At 43.5% G+C, this 24215-nt stretch overlaps 1 protein-coding gene across 4 annotated transcripts in view; it reads left to right on the top strand.

Annotated features, from left to right (window-relative positions):
• The first annotated feature begins 12308 nt into the window (after positions 1-12308).
• Positions 12309-24215, top strand: part of SPHKAP (SPHK1 interactor, AKAP domain containing) — a 74793-nt gene continuing 62886 nt past the window's right edge. For 2 of the 4 annotated variants that reach the window (XM_079978516.1, XM_079978515.1), the window contains exon 1: positions 12309-12784. In XM_079978516.1, the coding sequence (XP_079834642.1) occupies positions 12750-12784 (35 nt within the window). In that variant the 5' untranslated portion in view covers positions 12309-12749. Of the gene's footprint in view, positions 12785-13060; positions 13162-24215 lie in introns of those variants that run through there. The other 2 variants (XM_079978518.1, XM_079978517.1) reach the window with 2 other exon arrangements.

Here is a 24215-nt window from a genome sequence, read left to right as displayed (position 1 = left end):
TCAACAAATACAGTCCATCTTTCTCTTTGGCAGAAAGATACAACTCTCCATCTTTGTAGATCTCGCAGTGTTGATCATCATAGGACAGTTTTAGTCCCTTCTTGGCAATCTGCGAAACGCTGAGCAGATTGTACTTCAACTCTGGAACCAAATAAACATCGTTTATAGTCAAGTTCAGACTTTTAAGATACACAGTCCCAATTCCGGTGGCTTCCAGCTCTTGACCGTTGGCTTGTTGTACAACGAAGCTTTGCTTCTTAAACGACGAAAACAAATCCCTACGATGGGTCATGTGAAATGTGCAGCCAGTGTCAATGACAAAAGCGTTCTCCACATCTGGCTTGGTTCCTTTCGACATCAAAGCCTTTGCAGGCTTCGCCTGTGACTTGGCATGACTTCTGCCTGACGCCTCAGACTTCGTGGAGCTTCCCTTGGCTCCTTTGTTCTGACGTGGCTTCCTGCAGTTCCGCTGAAGATGCCCAGTCTGTCCACAATTGTGGCATTGGACAACGTTCAAAGCTACAGCGTCTTCTCCAGTAGCTACAGCAGTGGGGATGTCTGAACTCCGTTCTTGTCTCCCCCTGTCCTTCACTTCCAGGGCGGCAAGTCTGTCGTGTTCACAAAGAACCACGGCAAAGACCCTGTCCGAAGTTAGATCAGCTGCTGGGAGAGACCCCAGCTGACTGGCAACCGTTTTGTAAGTCCGATTCAGGCTGTTGATCACCATGAAGCAAAACACTTCCTCCTGCAGACGGAAATTGCGTTCCACCATCTGCTGACGCAGAAATTTCATTTCCGTCAGGTGCGCTTGAACATCTCCATCAGGCGCAAGCCTCAGGTTGGTCAGCTTTTCAAAATACAGCAACGCTGAAGAACCTGCATCTCTCTGATGTGTCCTTCTCAGCGTGTCCCAAACATCTTTCGCGTGCTGTAAATCTTGTATATGAATAAGCTGTGAGTCTGACACGCACAGAATTATAGCAGTTCTGGCCTTCACATCCTGTGACTCCCAAGCACGCGTTGGTGCTGCAGGGATGGGGTTCTCAATCACCCCAAACAGTCTCTGATTCTGCAGCAAGGCCTTCATCTTTATAGACCAAGATGCATAATTGTCACTGGTCAAGAGGAGTGGAGAAGGCAGGCTTCCCTTCTTGACATCCATTTTGAGTCCTTGCATTGACTCTCAAACACAAGCCTCTAAAATCCAATAGCTGGCTTGTTTACACTCTGTGCACCTGGCAGCTCTAACACTGGCCGCTTGGAAAGTCCCCTTTCAACAGTTCCTTTGTAAGGGCCTAGTCTAAACACGAGCTGTTTTTGCCTCTCTGGGCATAGCCTGACATCCAGCCCTTATCTTGAAACTGGCCTGCGTTGCTAAGCAACCACATTCCTTTCCTTGGACAGGAAAAACCACAGGAATGTTTGGAATGCAGACTCTTCTCTCTCGGAGCTGTTTTTCCCAAACGTTGCTCCCATGAAGCAGAGAATTAATCCATCTGCATTCACACTCTTAAGCCCGAAAATCTCATACCTGGGCTCCGTAGCTTGGCTTTCAGCTTCTTCTGGTGAGCTCCTGGCTGCAGAGAATCAGCCTCCATCTCAGGCTTCCATGGAGAGGGATGAAAATAGCAGCTCTGCTCCTATTTCTGCAGACTTCCATGGATCGTAGAAACCATCCTCTGCTACCACTGTCAGAATTCAGGCTCGGTCAGAGGTATGTGCCTATCTCTCCAGGCACCGGCTGAATTCTTTTGACCTCCCTCCGGCGACTCCCGGCAGGAAAAACACACGAGGTCCGTTCCGGCGATTTTCCTCAGGCTGTGAGAAAAACACACCAACTGCTTCTCCTCCTCCCTGCTCCCTGCATATCCCCAGGGAGGGGAATCAGACTCAGACAGAAATGTATCTTACATGCTTTTATTCCTGTCTTTACTTCAGTACAGAGAAAACATGTCTGCTCTCTTCAACAAACAGAGAGAAACTCCAAACTCCACCCATGTACATCCTGTACAGGTCATATGACACACACTGAGCTCACATCCTGTGCTCAATAAGGAGAATGGACTGCCCCTTTGTTTCCATGGCAACAGTCACATACATCCTGTCTGGCTTTGCAGCCACAAGCAGCTGACTGAGCTGCTGGAGCCTTTGCTTGCTGCAGCATTGCTGCTTTAGAATAACAGGTAGCCTCTGTTGGAAACACGCTCGGGAAGGCCACCAACTTCCCAAGGCACCGGGGCATCTCTCCGGTGGTCCTCCCTGGCCGTAAATCTCCCTCAGTCCAGAGAGACCAATAATAAGCAACCTCTCCCTCTTGAGAGGAGCACGATCATCTTCTGGCATATCATAGCAGAAGAAAGAATCAATCGTAGTTCTAAAACTACTTTATTTACAGTCTATATATACAGAGAATCCATCAGCATGTCTGTGCTCTTTGAGCACTAGTACAGAAAAGCATCACATTCAGAAGTGAAACTAACTTCCAACAGTACTGAGACTTCCTGTCTCACGCTCTCTCAAGACACTCACATGATATATACAAAACATAGTGCTACTGCTGGAGCCGCATGGATGGATAAAAATCCTAACAGCCTCACCTGTCTTCTTTGCTCTGGTAACCTCTAAATTAGATTACTGCAATGCTTTTTAAGTATGGCTGCCTCTGAAGACATTTTGGAAACTTCAGCTGGTACAGAATTCAGTGACCAGGTTACTCACTGGGTCAAGACAGTTTGAGCATGTAATACTGGCCCAACTCCACCGGCTGACAGTTAGTTCCTGGACCCAATTCACAGTACTGGTTCCAACCTATAAAGCCTTAAAAAGCTCAGTACTGCAGGACCACAAGGACCGCCTCTCCCCATAGGAACCAATCCAGACCCTGCAACCATCACCTGAAGAGGATGTAGGTTAGGCTTGGCCATTGTGAATGAATGGCCCAAGGTCATCTCAGCTTCATGGCTGAATGGAGGGTTGAAACTTGGTCTCCTTATCTTTCCTCCAACACTTTAGCCAAATGAAGTCTGATATTTTCTGAAGTTCTTTCCAGAGAATATGAACTTATAAATGACTGTAAATTAAGGCTGCGTATACTCCGGCAATTACACAGTGTCGTTTTTATTTCTTTATTCTTAGCAGATGTGTTTTGAATGAGGAACAACCTTGGTGACACTACGAGTGTAAGGAGTTTTCGTCTGGTGGGAGGAAAATTCAAAATTGTAAAATGCATGGCATTTAAGCCCTTGCAATTTAATCAGAAACAACATGATTTTGTCTATTGAAGCACATCTTAAAATGGCACTAACCCATCGTCTTTTTATCTGCTAATGGATGGTAATGTCTTTGGCGCTGGTGTACTTTGTCGTGTGTGGGATTTGCAAATGGTGACAAATTGAGAGTAGTGTGGGAAGTGCTAACCCCGCTGACCTATAGTGACTGAGACCCTTCTGCAAACTCAAAGTTTGCTCAGTTGTATTGATATGTTAAAGGAAGTTAAAGTAAACTTGTTTTTAAACAATGGATTCTGCAGGGAGATGCTCATTCCATTCTAAGCCAAGTGAAAATGTGTGTGGTGTCATTTTCAGTTGTGACTCTTCCAAAAACCACCAAATTGCATTACACGTAAATTACGCTTGCATAAACACTGGTCCTGTTTTAAAGTTTTCAGTCAAAGCTATACAGAAGCCTTTACTGAAACTGTAAGGTGGGATTAAGATGGATCTGATTTTGTTGTTGTTGTTTAGTTGTGTCCAACTCTTTGTGACCCCATGGACCAGAGCACGCCAGGCACTCCTGTCTTCCACTGCCTCCCACAGTTTGATCAAACTCATGCTGGTAGCTTCGAGAACACTGTCCAACCATCTCGTCCTCTGTCATCCCATTCTCCTTGTGCCCTCAATCTTTCCCAACATCAGGGTCTTTTCCAGGGAGTGCTCTCTTCTCATGAGGTGGCCAAAGTATTGGAGCCTCAGTTTTCAGGATCTGTCCTTCCAGTGAGCACTCAGGGCTGATTTCCTTCAGAATGGATAGGTTTGATCTTCTTGCAGTCCGTGGGACTCTCAAGAGTCTCCTCCAGCACCATAATTCAAAAGCATCAATTCTTCTGATTTTTATCTTGCTTAATTAAGCAATTTTGAAACAGCTCCTGTTATTCTGATATTGCAGTAATGTTAACTAACATGTTTTCATTTAGTGAAATAGTTCTTTCAACTTGGATTACTTGAATTCCAAAATGCTTCATGAGTAGCTATTGCTTAACAAAGTAGACTCTTAAATACTTCAAAATGTATAGAAGTAAGCAAAGCCCCACCACTTTTGAGATTATCTTCATGTTTTAAATTTATTGAATCTGTGACACCATCCCAATCTTCCATATTTAAATAGCCACAAAACAGAAAACACCAAAACTTGGCATTTAACATTATTGGAGTATATTCATTCAGTTCAGCATAACAGGTTGAGGGAGAGAGTTTTGGAAGCTAGTGATTCCACTAAAGCAAGGACATTTGACCTATTAAGATGTGCAGAACTTTACACAGAAAAAGACTGTATAGACTCTAACAAATCTTCTATTAATACTTGGCAATTTACGGCTGTGATGCTATATCCACCTGCCTGGTAGTAAGCCCCATTGAACTAAATGAGACTTTACAGTAAGCACAACTAGCTGATTAAGAAAAGAAAGTATGTGGAAAGGACACTCTAATCAATAAAAATATTTTCCAGAATATTGTATCTCATTCCAAAAGCACTATTACATTACATGGAAGACAAGATAGCAAGAGGGGACCTTTTCCGAGCGCCCCCTCTATAATGAAATTCAGAGGTTCTTCTACAAGGAAGAGGACATTTTGGGCAGTGCATTGGTCGAATGCTCACCTTGAAGAGGCTCACCTGTCATCATGCAATGAGTCAGCTCAGCCCCTTCCTGGAATAACCTCTCTCAGGGCTTTACATTAGCCTATGCCAGCAGAGAACATAAGAACCTGGACCTGAGTTGTCTTGGCTTCAGAAGTGGTCCAGATGTCTCCAAAGTAGAGCTATTTGCCTCAGACTGTTTCTATTTTCTTACATTTGTAGCCAAAGCAGCATTCACACAGTTCCTAAGTGGTTACCCAGCCAGGCATTGAGTGGACAGGGACCTACTTAGCTTCAGCAAAATGGCGGCTTCAAATCATAGCCTGGAATGCATGGCCCATCCAAGACTTTTACAAAGCCCTACTCCATACCACAGCTAGATCTCTACCCTTGTTGCTCTGTAACCTAGTAATATTGTCAAAGTTGATATAAACTGTAACATCCTCATTCAGGCTTGGGAGAGAAGCATTACAATACCACAGGGCTTATCTATATGTTTTCAGCAGTTAAGCTGTCCAGAAGTCAGATGGGTTTGTCAGTGATGGATAACCAGCGGGGACAACGGATGCCTCTGGCTCATTACTAGAGTAACCCTGTCATCAAAGTTTAATCAGGTTACGATAATTTACTGACACTAAAAGAGCGTGCTGTGGTCAGGAACAAACTCTCTCAGGATGACCAATTGGAATCCGTCCTGGCTTGGATGCCTAGAAACAATACCAATTGTTTTTGAAAAGTGTCCCTTGTTGCCATCTGTATTGATGTGCTGGGCACTGCACATGTTGAACGCAAAGAACAGCTGTAAGTAGGTAAAAAGGGAGTCATAATAAATATGGCTTCTCCATATTCTTCCACATACTTCTAGTAGGTTACTTGCCCTTTTTAGTGTGTCATTTTAAGTGCTTATTGAGGAATTGAAACAGTGGCTTCATAGTATGACTAATACACTATCCATTCCTGGAGGCAGTAATTAGCACTGTAATCCTGCCTCAGAAACTGGCTTTTAGTGAAATCTTGGTTTGGTCACATCTAAAGTGGCAGTCCATAATAAAATAGGAAGATTTTTACTTTTCAGTGCCAATTCAATTGTGAATTTCCTCTATCTGTGCTTGAGGATGCAGCCTTATGGACACGTTCGATGCTAGCAGTTCGGGAATTCCAGGAAACCAAAACAAAGTGCAGTTTTGAAATCAATGTTTAAAATCAGTGTAGTTTTGAAAGGTTCAGTTTGCCACCTTGATTCATAATGGTTTCCAATTGTATCTAAACACAGAGGGGGGAAACTACTCCTTGATGTCCAGGACATTATGCAATATTTAGTTAAAATGAGTATCATTTTGAAAGGCTCAGTCTACTATCTTGATTCAAAATAGCATCTAATTGTATCCAAACATAGAAACAACCTGCTCCTTAATCTCTGGAACATCATGCACAACTTTGTTTCGATATATTAAAAAATGTCCAAATGTATAGCGGACAAACTTTCCACAATAGAGTATATAGTAGATGTAACTTGATTTCCCATATTTATGCTTGAGGATGCAGCCCTAGATCATAGCAATCAAGACTTTTTAAAATTCATTGATCATAAACAGTGCCTTGATCTGAATCTAGAAGATATAGTTCACACAGTACAATCTCTGGAGAACTGGAGTAACAACCTCGGAGAGACTAGTCTCTGCAAAGAGGCAAATTACCATGTTTGGCATCAGCTGAAACCTTTAAGGACATCAATGGCATGGAAAGGTATGCACTCTACATCCATCCACTTTGAAGACAGGTATCATTATGGTGTTGGTGTCCACCTTCAGAGGAACAGTGTGAGCATGGAGACCACTCATTGCTCATCTTCAAGATCTGAGTGCAAGTATTATTATTACTTGTGTGCTTTTTCATTGGCTTCTTGAAGGCATTTTAAACTAAATTCAAATCCAAGTGGGGAAAAGACACTCCCATCAGAAAATACAGTATCTTGGGGCGGGGGTGGGACTGTAAGCATAAAAATGTTTCCCATTTACCAAAAAACTAAAGTTGAACCTACATCATCATATTTATTAGAAATACTTTGGCCATATTATGTTTTACGAACAAGCAATGTACCTGGAAAAATAAGCCCATAAATAAAATCAGTACCATTTTTAAAGCACGTAAGTAGCTTTTTGCAATTACAGGGAAATGTGCCGCCTCCATTCATCATGGCACAGCAAAGCAGCTGAAGTTGAACTTTGCCTGCCAGACACCGAAACCAAATCTTGAGATCACAAACGCACTCATTAAAAAATGATTGCAGGCTTGCACAATTTATCAAAAAGCTGAATTGTGGCCCAGTAGCTAGAGAATGGGAACAGCTATTTGAGAACTACGGGGAATTCTGACTCTTAAAGGCAGATCTACCCTACAAACAGACATACCAGTTTAAATATAATGCCTTTCCTCAAAGAAACATGTGAATTGTATCTTGGTAAGGGTGCTGAGAATCCTCTGTTGGACCCTTCCTAGTATAAAGAAAGGGAATGTGTTGTAGGTGAATTTCTTGCTGAGACTTGTAGTTAAAAACATAACAAAGATTTGGGAGGAGCAGGAAAGCCATGGCAGTGCACAAATAAAAAGACATCCCAAATTAGCTTTTAGCATTGATGCAGAGGATTCTTGCTGTCCGATGGCACTTTTGTTTCTTAGAGAAATAACTTAAAGGTAAAGGGACCCCTGACCATTAGGTTCAGTTGCGGATGACTCTGGGGTTGTGGCACTCATCTCGCTCTACAGGCCAAGGGAGCCGGCGTACAGCATGACTGTGGTCAGCATGACTAAGCCGCTTCTGGTGAACCAGAGCAGCGCACGGAAACACCGTTTACCTTCCCGCTGGAGTGGTACCTATTTATCTGCTTGCACTATGATGTGCTGTCGAACTGCTAGGTTGGCAGGAGCAGGGACCGAGCAACAGGAGCTCACCCCATCGTGGGGATTCAAACCTCCGACCTTCCGATCGGCAAGCCCTAGGCTCTGTGGTTTAACCCACAGTGCCACCCTTAGAGAAATAACTTAGATAACAAAAAAACCACAAACCATCCATATTACATTTTGTGCTTCTTTTGGACCTAGCATCCTCAATATGAACAATTCATAACAATTATGAACGGGTGAAATCTTGTGAGGAAAGCTGCTATTGTATGAGAGCAGTCAGCAATGTTACAGATGGAGATGGCAGCTTTCGTGACAGCAGGTTTCATACCGCGTGAACTAAAAAAGCCAGAGAAATGGAGAAAGGAAAGGGGATGGTAACATGCACATGATCCAGCAAAAATGAAGCACTTGCTTACCAATCACATTAACCGCAGCTGGTTTTTTAAAAATATGTATAAGGGCATTTATTTGTGCTTTTGTGGAAGAATAAAAAATAGAGACTGTGAAACAGAGCATGTGAAAGATGACTGCAAAGAAGTTGTGTTGCACAACAAAACTGTTTGCTGTAGCCTTGCTGGCAGGTTCCAATGGCTTTTGTGTTGAGCAGCTAGAATATGGCTATGACTTCTGGCCATAATGGCTATTGGAGGCAATATGCTGTGAATCACAGGTGGGGAAAGTGCTGTTGCACCCAGATCCTGCCTCTGGTTTCACATGGGTATCTGGTTGGCTCATTGTGAGACATTGGGACATTGGCCTGATCCTACAGGCTCTTCTTATGACAGGTGAAACCCAGTCACTTGCCTTTGCGGGTTGGGGAGTGAGACCATGCCTTCCTTTCCTCCGCTCGTCTGACCTCTGATGTCACCATATCTTCGTCTGATGAGCCTAGCATTCAAATAGAGGATATGCGCATAAATTTCAGTTCAGATAAACCCACATTGCACAGGTGACCCCTGGATTTTATTCTGGAGATGGATTTTGCAATCTGGGCCTACTACACACACTGGATTTTAGGGACTTACAAATGTTGCCCCACATGTCAACATCCACATGCTTTTTGTCATTTCAGTCAGACTGAACTGTGCCCAAATTTCAGTCTAGTAGCTTTAATAGTTTTGTCACGATCTGAGTTTTCAGGCTTTCAGAAACATCTGCCATTGTTAAGAAACTGATAATTAAGTTGCAAGAATGGGAATCCAGCTGCAGCATGGCTTTTCAAAGAAAATAAGTCTCAAAATATTGGCAGTTCTCTGCAGGGCATCTCCCCCCCCCCTTCTAAATGGGAGTATATATTGAATATATCCTATTGTGCAAAGCTTTAAATTGTTGCCTGCAGTCCTGTCAGGATCCCATTGCATGTCACAGAAGTCCCAATGGCTTCAAATGATCGCAAAGGCTATGTGTGCAAGGGCTCAGCAAGGCCTGTGTTTTTCTGCAGCTTTTATTGGGTAGTACCTACATGGCTGCAGTAGAAACAGAGCATACACCAAGTATTGAGAGAGCCAGTGTGGTGTAGTGGTTAAGAGCGGTAGTCTTGTAATCTGGGGAACTGGGTTTGCGTCTCCGCTCCTCCACATGCAGCTGCGGCCAGTCACACTTCTTTGAAGTCTCTCAGCCTCACTCAGCTCACAGAGTGTTTGTTGTGGGGGAGGAAGGGAAAGGAGAATGTTAGCCGCTTTGAGACTCCTGAAGGGGAGTGAAAGGCGGGATATCAAATCCAAACTCCTCCTCCTCCTCCTCCTCCTATTGAGTAGAATTATACAGCACATTCAATAACAATATGTCACAATTTACACTATTTACATTGAAAGAATTAAACAAATCTACCAGAACCAAGGAACCCAGAACAGGATTTTATTTCTTTAGGAAATAAAAGCCATTTGGCATTTGTATTCCCCAACTGTACTATAATTAACTCTTTCCCCTCTCTGTCCTCCTTTATTCATATAGTACAAAATGTAATGTACTATAATTAAAGCACCTAAATGCATATCCTTCAAGATTTCTCTGATGAAAATATGGATGTCCCATTCCATAAGGATAATTTTACTATTTATACCCCACACATCTTACTGGGTTGCCCCAGCCACTCTGGGCAGCTTCCAACACATATGAAAACATAATAAAATAGTAAACATTTAAAAAACCTTCCCTATATAGGATTGCTTTGAGACGGCTCGGGGGTCAGATAACTTCATACCCTCCAACATTTCTCCAATGAAAATAGGGACATCCTGAGGAAAAGCGGGACATTACAGGATCAAATCAGAAACTGGGGCGGCTTTTCTAAATCAGGGATGTCCCTGGAAAATAAGGACACTTGGAGGGTCTGTAAGTGTAGCCTGACCCCATGCGTGCTTATTTGGAGGTGGGGGGGGGGATCTAACTGAGTTCAGTGGGGCTTTCCCTCCTCCCTGTTACATACAAGGGCTGAGCAAGATACCCTTTGCTACCTTATAGTTTCATTCCTACACACATTCATTTCATATCATTCATCTAGCCAATTCTGCCCACATTTGACAAAGGGCCATAATCCTTTTGAGCTAAATGGAGAACTGTGGTGCCCGTATTTATTTATTACAGCTATATATCGCCTTTCCTTCATTTTGCTCAAGGAAATTGTTACGGAGGGCTTGAAAGATGCACTGGTTAGGAAGACAGACAAGAACTGTATTGTGTCTCTCTCCAACAATAGAAATGACACCCAACTTCATCCAGGTACAACTAAGTCCAGTGCCTCCTAGTTTTACACACACACACACACACACACACACACCAGCCAGCCACCCAGTTTGGGCATTTATTATTTATACTATATTACATTTATTTTACCACCTTTTTTCTGCCAATGAGCTCCAGGTGGTGTACATGGTCCGCCCCGCCCCCCCAATTTCATCCTTACAACAAGCCTGTAAGGTAGGTTAGGCTAAAAGATGGTGAGCTGCATAACTGAGGATTAGAGGTGCAGTCATACACTGGTATATTCAACACGTGTACAGCATTACACAGAATCCATACTACATTTTCTCAAGCCCTTTAGTCCACATGTTGACTTTTAAATTAACCACATGTAAAGGTAAAGGTAAAGGGACCCCTGACCATTAGGTCCAGTCGTGACCGACTCTGGGGTTGTGGCACTCATCTCGCTTTATTGGCTGAGGGAGCCGGTGTACAGCTTCCAGGTCATGTGGCCAGCATGACTAAGCCGCTTCTGGCGAACCAGAGCAGCGCACGGAAACGTCGTTTACCTTCCCACCGGAGCGGTACCTATTCATCTACTTGCACTTTGACATGCTTTCGAAATGCTAGGTTGGCAGGAGCAGGGAACGAGCAACGGGAGCTCACCCTGTCGCGGGGATTCGAACCACCAACCTTCTGATTGGCAAGTCCTAGGCTCTGTGGTTTAACCCACAGCGCCACCCGCGTCCCTTTTAACCACATGTAGTCATTCGCAATAGACTTGTTCATGTTGCACTGGACACAGAGGCACAAGATCCCTGTACACAGTAACCTAAAAAGAGCATGCTGGATCAGGCGAATGACCCATCTAGTCCAGCAGTGGCCAACCAGATTCCTGTTGGAAACTTTAAAACAAAACCCACATACGAGAACACTCTCCCTTCCTGTGGTTTCCAGAAACTGGTTTTCAGAAGCATTACGGCCTCCAGCTGTGGAGGCAGAGGATAGCCATTTTGCCTGGTAACCATTGATGGCCCTTATCCTTCACGAGTTTGCCTCATCGCCTTTTAAAGCCATCCAAGTTGGATGCCCGTGAGTTCTAGCATCAGGAGTGAAACTTTTCACAGCCCCCTTTCTCCATGTCACTTTCACACACACACACCACAGAAGGGTTTGTACAAAAGTGTGTACACTTGTCGACTTGCACGGCTCAGCTATTGTGTATACAAGCACGACGACCGCACACTCACTGAATGTTTGCATGTGAGTAATTGTAAAACTCACTGCAGATGGTGGCAGCAGTCATAAAATTAAAAGATGCCTGCTTTTTGGGAGAAAAGCAAAGACAAACCTAGACAGCATCTTAAAAAGCAGAGAGATCACCTTGCCAACAAAGGTCCGTATAGTTAAAGCTATGGTTTTCCCAGTAGTGATGTATGGAAGTGAGAGCTGGACCATAAAGAAGGCTGATCGCCGAAGAATTGATGCTTTTGAATTATGGTGCTGGAGGAGACTCTTGAGAGTCCCATGGACTGCAAGAAGATCAAACCTCTCCATTCTGAAGGAAATCAGCCTTGAGTGCTCACTGGAAGGACAGATCCTGAAGCTGAGGCTCCAATACTTTGGCCACCTCATGAGAAGAGAGCACTCCCTGGAAAAGACCCTGATGTTGGGAAAGATGGAGGGCACAAGGAGAAGGGGACAGAGGACGAGATGGCCAAACTGCGGGAGGCAGTGGAAGACAGAAGTGCCTGGCATGCTCTGGTCCATGGGGTCACAAGAGTCGGACACAACTAATCGACTAAACAGCAACAAATTGTAAAACTGTCAGCGAGCTGCTGCACGCCCACTGCAGGCTCGTCGGATGTAACGCTTAAACACCCTTAAGGATGACACTCGTACATGCCTACAGGCTCCTCGCACGTCTCAGCGTAACGTGTGAACAGCCCTAACCATAGTGGCTGACCCACAAGGTCACACCCAGTGAGCTTGGAGAGCCGGAGTGGGGATCTGAATCTGGGTGTCCCACTGGCCTTCCAGCTCTTCCCTCAGCCACCAGCAGCCTCCAGAGCGGCTCTTGGCGCCAGAAGCGAGCGACTCCCATGTGGCTCCTTCTGCCTCCTCCTATTCGCGGGAGGGAGAGCCTGAAAAGGAGGCGGGCGCGGAGAGGGCGGCAAAGGGCAGGGCTGTGGTGTACCGCGTACTAAAGCCGGCCAAGTAGGACGGGGGGGACTACCAGAAGTGGCGGAGCGCTGTCTGCCTTTGCGTCTCCTCCTCCCTCTGCGGAAGAGCATCCCGCCCTGCTAATGGCTGGGAATTCCACGCTGAAGGTCCCTTCGAGGTAAGAAGCCGCGCTTTCCTCCGCGCCCGAGCCCACCTCTCGCTTCTTCCCGCTTTGTAGCCCTTTCTGCCGAGCTGCCTGCGCGCGGGACCCTCCCTCTAGGGCGCCCGAGGAGGAGGAGCAGCAGCAGCCGCTGGATCCGCTGCTGCCCCGTGCCCTCCTCCCGGGGTGAGGGTGGCTGGCTTGGGGAGAAGCTCGCCTCCCTCTCGCCACTCCTGGCCAGCAGCTCCGGAGGAGGGTTTGACTTTAAAAACACGCAAGACACGCACACACATACACACGCTCGCTGAAGTGCTCAAGTGTCTTGCGCGCTGCCTGAAGCGTTCTTCAAGGGCGCATTTGGAGATCCGTGACGGAGATCAGCTTGCGAAGGGACGGTAAGGGCTCCATGCGTTCATGGGACGGTCGCAGGAGTTGTGCTTGAGTGTGTGTCTGTGTGTTTTGTGCAGAATGACGAGCGGGAATTAAAGGTGTGTGGGGGGGGGGGAAGCATCGAAAGCTCGGCCATCTTCCGAATTTTAAACTAGCTGCTGCCCAACTCAGCCTTTTCTTCCTTCCTCATCTCCAGCGCGTTAGGAAGACACTGCTGATAAATAAGGTTCTTGCTGTTCGCCTGCGTCGAAATCCTTCCTGAACACGCGAGCGAGCGTTCACACACGAAACACCCAGCCTGGCATTACAAGTGGGACGCTTCATTAGAAGAGCTGTGTTTCATTCATGGTTGATCATGTTGCTTATAAATGCAGGAGGAAGCTTTGCTTTTCAGAGGCTTGAGGGAAATGTGACTCTTGGCTGCAGAGCACGTGGAAATGGAAGGAATTCGGAACAGTTGAGCAAAGCCGTGGTTGTTACATGTGATATGTTTGTTGAGAATGTTCTCTATGAGGAGGTGAGCCCTCCAGGAAATGAATAATAATTAGGTTGGAAAATTGCTTCTTGCCTTGCATGAGGTATCAGAGAATACTAGCAGTGGACAGCTTTCCTAGTAATGCGTCTTTTTTTTGGGGGGGGGGTGTCTGTGATCTTCCTGCGAAATTATTTCCATGAATGGGATTGGCTTTCTCCTGGAGCACTCCTTTTGAGACTGCTCTAATGATATGCCCATGTGCCAGAGTGAAGTTAACGTGAATTTTGATGTGCTTTAAAACTGGGCAGGCAAAAATGACACCAAACACACACCTGAAATGCCATCAAGTTCTCTTCTTGCTTTCAAGTCTCAGCGTTAAAAAAATGCGTGAGTGGCATTTTGGTAATAGGAACTGATAGGATACTACCCTGGTTATTTATCTGTGCCACATTTTTTATTTGACGTAGAAACCATAAGCAGCATTGCTTTCAAAAGCTAGCCATCGCCATGTAAACAATCTCTTGTGTTGAGTTTTAGTAGCACACACATTCCCAGGTGTGAAGGGCACTGCAGCAATAATGTTTTCTTGGGGCTCTAAGGGAATGCATGGTTTAATGTGTCATTCAGAATTAAGCAGGTGGAAGTGATTTAGGTTTTCAAAGTCAACATCGCAGAGTGTGTCCTTTTGAGTATTTTCTTAAAACGACAACACCCTTGTGATTTTGTGATAATCTGTTTTTCGCCTTAAATGTTTTGTGCAAACAGTATTAAGGACACAGATAGGAAGCCAGGCACTTTCTAATGCATATAAAATGCAATGTTAATGTTCATTACCGTTTAGTTTTGTTCCACACAATATATTGTTGCTGGCCTACATACATCTCTCTCTGACCTACATACACAGGTTGTGAGCACAACTGCTACAAGAAGCAATGGATTTATGGTGTATCCTTTTGGCTAATGAAACAGTTTTCACTGCTTTAGGCTAACCCAGCTCATCTAGCAAATATATAAAATTGTTATGCAAGGTTAATGGTGTCTTGGAGGTGCGGTTAAAAATAAACAACCGGACATCTTCAAGCCTCTTCATCCCTTCTTAATGGACAGCATCTGTCTCATTCATACACACTGCAAGTAGCTGAACAGAATACAAGGGCAGCAATCCTGTGTGTTTTGCAAAACATGTCTCATATTTGAACAGCAGAGGGTGTAAATTAAGAGTCAGTTTCCACTGTGAGAACAAAACTGATAAGGGGAAAAATGGGATATGGTTGCTGCAGGCTTTTTAATGGCTTCCTTTTTCAATATGATTTAGCTTTTTCATTTTGACAAACCAATATTTGAAAAGGCAGTTTAAAGACTAACAAACTGCATTTGCTTATAACCAGTGAGATCTCTCTTTCATCATTCCATCACAATTCCTTAAAGCGAAAGAAAATTAGCTTTGTAGTAAAACAACTCCAGAGGTAAACAGAAGATAAAACCATGAGATGCCTATAAAGAGCTCAAGGAGGCTGTGCTACTATGGATTTGAGAGATTATGTTAATATTACTGTTAATCGCTAGCTTGTTAATAGGATCAAGAACCTTCCCACTTATTTCAGATTGTAGGGAGCCCTAAGCAAGCGCTATCTCACTGGTGTATTTATGTGTGTTTTGTGTCCATGTCTGTGTCTGCCAAAGCACACACATGCCTTTGTTGTGCATTATGGTTTTAGCACATGCACTGTGTGTACACATGAAAAACATAATGTATGCAGCGAGACTGAGATATGGCATATTGTGCTTATTAACTACTGTACTTCAGTTCAAATCTCGAACAGCTGTACAGTGGTACATCGGGTTAAGTACTTAATTCATTCTGGAGGTCCATTTTTAATCTGAAACTGTTCTTAACCTGAAGCACCACTTCATCTAATGGGGCCTCCTGCTGCCGCCGTGCCGCTGCTGCACGATTTCTGTTCTCATCCTAAAGCAAAGTTCTTAACCCGAGGTACTATTTCTGGGTTAGCGGAGTCTGTAACCTGAAGCGTATGTAACCCGAGGTACCACTGTATTCAGAGCCATTAAGACTGTAATCCTATGTTCATTTGCCTCAGTGGACTCAATGGGGTTTATTTCTGAGTAAGTAGACATTATGGAATTTCAGTGCAAGGCTGCAATCCCAAGAAAAACACTTGCCAGAGAGTAAGTCCTGTTGAACTTAGGTGGACTTAATTCTTAAGTCCCACCAATTTCCATGAATCTGTTTAAGGTTAATGTGCTAGTCCCTTTCACATCACAGATGTCAGGTTAGGGGTGAGGAACCTGTGACCCTTCAGATGTTGCAAGACTACACCACCTCTTATCCCTAACCATTGGTTTTGCTGGCTGGAGGTAATGGACAACAACATTTGGCTACCCCTCCCTTAAGTAGTAGTTGAAACAATTTCTGGCACGAGAAGGTTGTTGTTGATCAGGCTTCTAGAATTCTGCATTCTCTCATCTATGTAGTTTCACTCCTCGACATTATTGAAATTCACTTGAGTCACATTTAAATTTTACAACTTCCTGTGCTTGCTGTCATAGAAAAAGTGCTTCTACTTGTCTTGGCAAAGATATAATTGCATGATAAGCCCTAAAAGTGAAACGATTCATCTCCCTTTGATGATCCATGCCCCTTTACATGAAGATACCATATCACTCTAAGGCAGTATAAAACATAATCGGATCCACAAATCAGTAAAGTTGCAATAATTGGATTTAAGCAACTTGTGTCTGGGTGTTATGACTTGCTGCACCACCTGGAATGAGAGGTATAAACTGCTTCTCCAGAGCAGTGTCACAAAAGATGATTTTATTAAATTGCTGCTGCATGAATGTTGTGGTAGCAAAATAGACATAAATCGCTGCCAGAGAATTAAAGTCCTTAAATCTTACCGTGTTTTTTAAGTCAGCGGGGGAGGGACACTGCCCCTGTCACACAAGTATTTTATCAGCCAAATCTTTTGCAAACATCCTTGCACCAGTGCAGTGTCACAAAAGTATGGTGTTGCACTGGTGCTGTGACTGGTGCTGTGACATAACAAGCATGTTGCACAGATGCATTAACACTTGGGTTGGGCTATTTCTTTGTATGTGCATGTTCCTTTTATATTATATTCTTTGTATGTGCATGTTCCTTTTATATATGCGTATTTATTGTGATTTGTGTGGAAAGTGTGCAATTTGGTTGTGCACTTTTTAATGTTTTATTTATTGTTTATGACTACTTTTGTTATGTTTGTAATTATGTGATTTCCCCCCATGTTGTATGCCACCTTAAGCATGTTTTTTTAACTGGAAAGGCAGCATTCAAATGTTGATTTTTTAAAAAGATTGTGGTGTATGTAAGCAACTTGAGACAGAGCACATGCAACTGTGGAACTGCCAGGTTGTGCAAAATTTGCACATATTAGATATTGGGGGCAGGAGCGGCAATACCTAGCACAATCCTACGTCAACAGGTACAAATAATTTCTAGCTTATACAACTGCAAAGATGGGCCCTCCAGGTGTGATTGGACTTCAGCTTCCATCATCTGTGACCATTGATCATGCTGGCTGGGGGGCTGATAGGAATTGGAGTCCAGTGACCGCTGGAGAGTCACAGGTTCCCTATGCCTGTCCTACTGGAATGTTGCAAGAATGTAGAGCCGAAATATAAAATTTCAGAGCCAAGACAGAACTCTGGATGCTGACTTGCTTGTACCATGCAAGCTGGTGGCCAATACCAATAAGACTGGGTTCACCAGATAGGGACATAGTTCTTGTCAGCTGCTTCTTGGTGTCATTTAACTCAGGTGTATTAAGATAATCAGCTGCTCCATAACTGGTCATCATGGCAGAATGAGCCAACAGTTTCTCCCATATGTAGGTTAACTGCCAAGCTGTAAGCACCCAGTTGTTAAGAAATTACAGCTAAAAATGCCATTTAATCGTGGCCTCACTTTGCAAGCTCTGGTAAGTGGCTCTTTCCAGCGTGCCTCATAAATCATACTTAATGATGTAGTGTTGTTAAGTCCCTTTTTCACAACATGAACTATGAGAGCAATTTGTAGTGAAATTGATTAATCACAGGAGAGCATACAGCCAATTGTTGGAGCAGAGGAGGTAAATGAAGCTTTGCAGCATTTGCTTTTAAAGGTTAAGCACTGAATGTTTTCCTACCTTGATTTAAGTAAGGTATGAACTATTACTAAAATGTCCAGATCTATAATTTAAATAGTTAATTTATTTTAGTGCATAAGCTAAAATAGATATTCATTTATTTAACATGTTTGTAGCTCACCCTTCACCTGTTCCAGGGGTTCCTAAACTCTGGTCCATGGGCCACCTGTGGCCTGTGGGCTTGGTTCAGGTGGTCCATGGCATGTCCTTGAAGAATACTTCTGATCTGAATCCTGTAATATTCTATGGAATTCAAATAGCTATAATGTCCCTTAGTGTCCTGAGCTGTTCATAAGGACCTTGTTTGTGAGGACTGTTGTGTGTCATAATGGAATGCATATCTCTCTTGTCCATTGCATATCTTTTGCATCTGTTCATTTGGGATTTTAGGGTTCACTTGTACAGCGTGACATTGCTCCTAAGGCTCCTTGGGGAAGATGGGATTTTATTGCCAATAGGTAGGAGTAGCACGAGACTCTTAATCTCAGCTTTGTGGGTTTGAGCCCCATTTTGGGCAAAATATGCCTGCCTTGCAGGGGGTTGGACTAGATGACCCTCGTGGTCCTTTGCAACTCAACACATCTCTGATTGTATTATTCTATGTTGCGTGTCTAAGGGGCTCCATGGCTTCATGTAGCCTACCAGCAGAGCCTGTGATTGGAAAGCAGTGTCTATATTTGCAGTAGCCAGCCTCAACGTTGCCTGGGAAGATCAAGTGATTGCTAAAAACCACTCTAAAAATTGTAGCTCTGTGTGAGGAATAAAGATTCCTAACAACTCTCAATACCCTTAAACTACAGCTCCCAGAATTCTTGGGGAGAAGCCTTAAAAGTGCTGTCATAGTGCTTTAGATGTATGGTGTGAATGTGTCGAGAGAAAGAACAGAATGGCAGAAAGAGAGAGATAAAGGAATGTTTGCTTGTGGCGCTCTTGAGAGAAGAAAATGTTGCCCACTGCTGGCATTAGATTGCCAAATAGTCTGACCTGGTGTGGCAGCTTCCTATGTCAAGCATTTAAAGCCAGCAAAACTATTGTTCTATATCTGCAGAATCTGGGTAGGCAATAACTTTCTCTCCATGTGGCCAGGCTTGTGCTCTCAAATTATTTTATTCCTATGGTGTTCAATTTCAACTCCATTATAAATTATAAAGAAGTGGGATATGCCGGAGGCTGTTTTCTTAATGGAATAATTGCCTGTGGCATCAAACCGATAACAAGCTGTATGTGTAGAGTTTAGCTTGATAGTTTAGGAGCAGAACAGCAGGTGATTATAGAAACAATATCTTATTAGCTAGGAATGCATAGATAATCAGAGTGCAAATTAGAGGCAGGTGTTCAGTTGTTGTCCATCTTGCCTAGGTTGCATTTTGTACTGACCTCTGGCCTCAGCTGTAGGACAGAGAGATTGCAAAGGAGCTGAACACTGTGTATTACTTCCTTTGGATTTCATTGTGGAAGATAATCCACACCTGAAGCATTTATTTCCGGGGAGGGTAGCTGAGGAACTGAAGGAGAAGTGAAGAGACATGAAGTTCTGGGGCTTATAAGTAGACTACAAAATTAGCAAGTCAGTGGATCCAGATGGCATCTACCCAGGGTTCATAAAGAGCTGAAATATGAAAATGCTGACCTTCTAAGAAAAATACGCAGCTTGCCATAAAAATTGGCCTCGTTACTGAAAGTCTGAAATGTAGCCAGCATAATGGCTGTATTTGCATGTCATGATAAGTTGCAGATCCTCCTAGTGGTGCAGCAATAAAACTGATAGCACATTTGCAAAGCTAAGCAGGGTCTGATAGGGTTTCAGATTGGATGAGTATTGAATTGCGGGGGGTTGGACCAGGTGACCCCTGTGATCCCTTCCAACTCTACCATTCTATGGTTTAAAGGTGAAGGTAAAGGGACCCCTGACCATTAGGTCCAGTCGTGGCTGACTCTGGGGTTGCAGCACTCATCTCACTTTATTGGCCAAGGGAGCCGGCGTACAGCTTCCGGGTCATGTGGCCAGCATGACTAAGCCACTTCTGGTGAACCAGAGCAGCGCACGGAAACGCCGTTTACCTTCCCGCCGGAGTGGTACCTATTTATCTATTTGCACTTTGACGTGCTTTTGAACTGCTAGGTTGGCAGGAGCAGGAACCGAGCAACGGGAGCTCACTCCGCCGTGGGGATTTGAACCGCCGACCTTCTGATCGGCAAGCCCCTTCACTGTGGTTTAACCCACAGTGCCACCCGCGTCCCTCTATGGTTTACTATGCATTAATTTATCATGCCTGCTTTGCTCCTTCCCATTCATGTTGGGAAGCAATAAACTGTCTTAGCCTTATGTGTGAACCAGGGGTTGTGGTTTGTTTTACTCCCAAAAAACAAAAACCCACCACCAAAAACGTGGTAGTTCTTGGTTTACAAACTGTGGTTCATTTGAGCAGAGCAAGCTACAATCTCTGGTTTGGATGTAACACTCAGCCGGTGATCATGGCTTGTTTTCTCTGCAGATGAGTGGGAAGGAAAGGGGAAGAGTAAACTGATCACCATTGCCTTGTGCCGCAGTTTATGTATATTGGGATGTGCTAATCCAGCCAATGCCAGCTTTTTAAAAGGGATATATGGGAATCCATGAAATTACAGGTTGGTTCGCTTAAATGTTCATTCCGGGTTTATTAGTGGGAAGCATGATTAAAGATAAAATTACTAAGCATACAAAAGAGCAAAGTTTGCTGAGGAAGAAGCGGCGTAGCTCTGCAGAGGGTGGCTCGATGAAATTGTTCACTCAGCATGTGGCCACATTGAAAAAACAAATTCCATGCCAGGGATTATTAGGGAAAGGGCTGCCAGAAAAGCTGCCAGTACCATGCCTTTATATAAGTTTGCGATGCAGCCACGTTTGGAATGCTGCATACATTTCGTTCAGCCCATCCCCAAATGATGGTATAATGTTCCAAAAAGAACAAGAAAGGACCCCCCCCCCCAAATGATCCAAATGTCCTCCATGAAAAGGCTGCAGCACATGGGGCTTTTTTTACATTTAAGGGGGAAAGTGACTCAGCAGGGGAGGAGATGGTAAATGTTTAGGAAAAATTGGTTGGGGATAACTTTCCCCCATCCCCTGTCTCATAATGCTAGGGATCATCCAGTGAAATTGAAAAGCAATAGATCCAGTTGAGGTGCTCCTTTGCACAATGCAGGCTTGATTTATTATGGGATTCGCTTTCGTATGCTTTGATTTCCACTGGCTTAGAGGGATAAAGGAAACTCATGGGATAAAGGAAACTCAATCAACAGCTATTAGTAATGATGGCTTTGTGCAGCCTCCAGACTCAGAGGCAGTATACCACTGAATACCTGATGCTTAAGATCAACAAGGCAAGTGCTCATCTGCTTTCAAACCGAGCTTTCAGGCTTCCTGGACTGAAACAGCAGGGCTCTTACATTTAGTCACATATGAATATAGGGCTGATGTTTTAATTTTGTTGTTGTTTAGTCATTTAGTCGTGTCCGACTCTTCGTGACCCCATAGACCAGAGCAGGCCAGGCACTCCTGTTTTCCACTGCCTCCCGCAGTTTCATCAAATTCATGTTGGTAGTCATCCCTTAGAGAGAGTTCAAACTCAGCAACATTAGTAAATAAAAACATTTTAAATATGTCACAACACTGCCATCAGATGGCACTGTAGAGTTCCGTCTTTTGCCAACGTGAATACGCATTTTCCTGAAATGTTTTATTTATGTGTCTAGATCCGGCCTTGCTGCGCTGTGTTAGAGGAGTCAGAATAGGTTGTCCATCAGTGAATCTTCTTTCTATTGATTTCAGATGGCCTCACTGTCCTTTGTGGCTTTACACCTATGCCAGTACCAGTTGAAGGCACAGAACAAGTTGAGCAATGCATGTTTTGTTGCCATTTCTAGAGTGATACATATTATTAAGCCCATGAACACACCTGGCTCACCTTACACCTTTGACTGAAGGAGGAATATAAAAGGCTCTTGATCTTCTGTCAAGAAATGCCAGAGTTAAGGCTGTGCTTGCTTATTTAAAAAAAAGATCTGATAGCTTGTGAAGCTGTGTTAAAACATACGCAGCCAGAGCTATTTGTAATCTTGACATTTTAACTTGGAAACACCATTTCTTTTTAAGATTATGGTGGAATGGAATTTTTAAGATTTTGGTGGAATTCAAAATATGATTGACACACTCAGTTGGTTAGAGTGTGGGGCTGATAACACCATGGCTGCAGGTTCAATTCCCCTGTAGGACTGCTGCATATTCTTGAATTACAAGGGGGTTGGACTAGATGATCCTTAGGGGGCCGTCCAACTCTACAATTCTATGATTCTGTCATAGTTAGAAGTAAAAAAGAAAGTGTGGAGCAGGACATTGACTGGCATGGAGTTGCACCACTCCTTATTTATTTGTAACATTCAATATGAGCTGCTTGTCAGCCCCCCAAAAAGACCCCAAGCCATCTTGCATTGAAAACAACAACTCTTCAACCCCAAGAAAAATCCCAAAAGATCTGATGTTCAGGTTTTACTTGTGCTCTATGGGTCATATTTGGGGTCAGAATATTAGTTTTTAACTAATCTTTGCATGTGCAGGGGCTTTCGTCCAAACCTCTGGAGAAGATTTCAAGGTGGTGCAGGGACCAGAGAAGAAGTTCTGTTTCAGCCAGGCTGTTACTTGCCTGACAGTCCCAGGTGCTTCATTTTATAGTTGCCCTGTAAAAGAGGCTTTCTTGAATATGTTTGAAAATTGCATTGCTTAATCAGTCACACGGGCTTAGTACTGTTTCAGTTCTGTTAAAAAAAGCAAAAAAGCATCCCTTTTAATCCAGAAGTATGCCATCAAGATGAGGTCTCCCTTTTTTATTTAATGAAATAGAAGCAGGCATTCAGGGCCTGGAAAAGAAAGAAGCAAAGAATGTGTGTTAAACTACAATTACAATGGCACAACTTTTCTATTCAGTGTTTTCTGTTCTCTGTGCTTTCCAAGATGATGTGTAACTGAAAGGTGGTATTTCAGCAGGTGTGGAACTCTGACAAAGACAAAATGCTTCTGCAAAATCCCATCATGAGCACCTAGTGAAGGCAATGCTACATTTTTTAACAGAAAGCTTGTGTTTAGTAAAGGTTGGTTTAGCCTTGACCTGTAATACCAGAAGGGCATATCTTTTTATTACTTACATTCTCTCAATTAGACCACAGACGTACCCTTGAGAACAAGCGTACAAGAGCTGTAGTCTGCGATCTTAAAATCTTACAGAATTGGGCCGCAGCTAACATTTACATTATGCATGGGATTCACATCCAAAACAAATCATGAAAACATTTGCTAGAATTATTTATAGCTGTCATTTTACTAACCATCTGTGCCTTCACGGGAGTATACACATGGTTAGGAGCAAACAAAGCTCATGATAGCAGTCGGTCTTAACTTTAAAATCACAAATGCAACTGCAGAAACACACACACACACATTTCATTTATCCAGACCTCAGATGTCTATATCATAGAGTCGGTGTGTTATAGTTTATAGTTCTGGATATAAACTTGAGAGACATGGGTTCAAAACTTCATGAAGGCTGCCATCATAAACACCTTTCCTGGGGATTAAGTCCCACTGAGCTCAGTGAGACTTACTTCTGAGTAAGCATGTGCCAGATTGCACTGTTAGTCATAAAACTCATCCAGTAACTTCACACCAGCCATTAGCACTTAGCATAACCTACCTCACAGGGTGATGTTGTCTTATATCAAACAATTTTATCCCTAGAAAATGAGTTTGTTTTTCTAAGCTGGGTCTCCTACCAAGCCACCTGGAACAATCTGCTTTCCTGAGAACAGAAAGAGGAATTCACTTTGAAAGGTGCTTTAGATAAAACTCTCATAAATAATTTGTTCTGCTTACAGCATACATTACCTTAAGCTGAAACAGTGCATGAGTTAGCACACTAGCTTCCCTCCACCCCTTAGATACCTGAATTTACATTCTGTTTTACCTAAATAAAGCTTACCAGGGACTTTCCAAATTAATATTTTATTTTGCCCTATGGTTATTCAGAGGCTCTTGTACTCAAAAAAAGTCTACCATCTAAAAAAATGATTTGGTTTTGATACAATGCAGAGGAGAGAAAACATACCTCCCTGCATAAAATAGAACAGGCATGCATAGGTCTACTTTAATTTTACTCATGACTGTTGGAATATCCAGCAAACCTTGTTCATGTAAGTAGAAAGAAAGTAGTGTTTCCTTGGAATGAGGGACAGTGGAGACTGTGGTGTCTTTATGATATATGGTTTATTTATACATATATACAACCTGCAAATCAGTTTACTCATACTTTCTGATAATGTTCTGCAATTGCTGCAACCTGAGGAATGCACTCAGTTTAATACTATG

This window comes from Podarcis cretensis (genome assembly GCF_951804945.1).
Source record: "Podarcis cretensis genome assembly, chromosome: 5".
NCBI classification, from domain to species: Eukaryota; Metazoa; Chordata; class Lepidosauria; order Squamata; family Lacertidae; genus Podarcis; species Podarcis cretensis.
The sequence above is the reverse complement of the archived record's forward strand: the minus strand, read 5'-3'. Positions and strand labels throughout refer to the sequence as shown.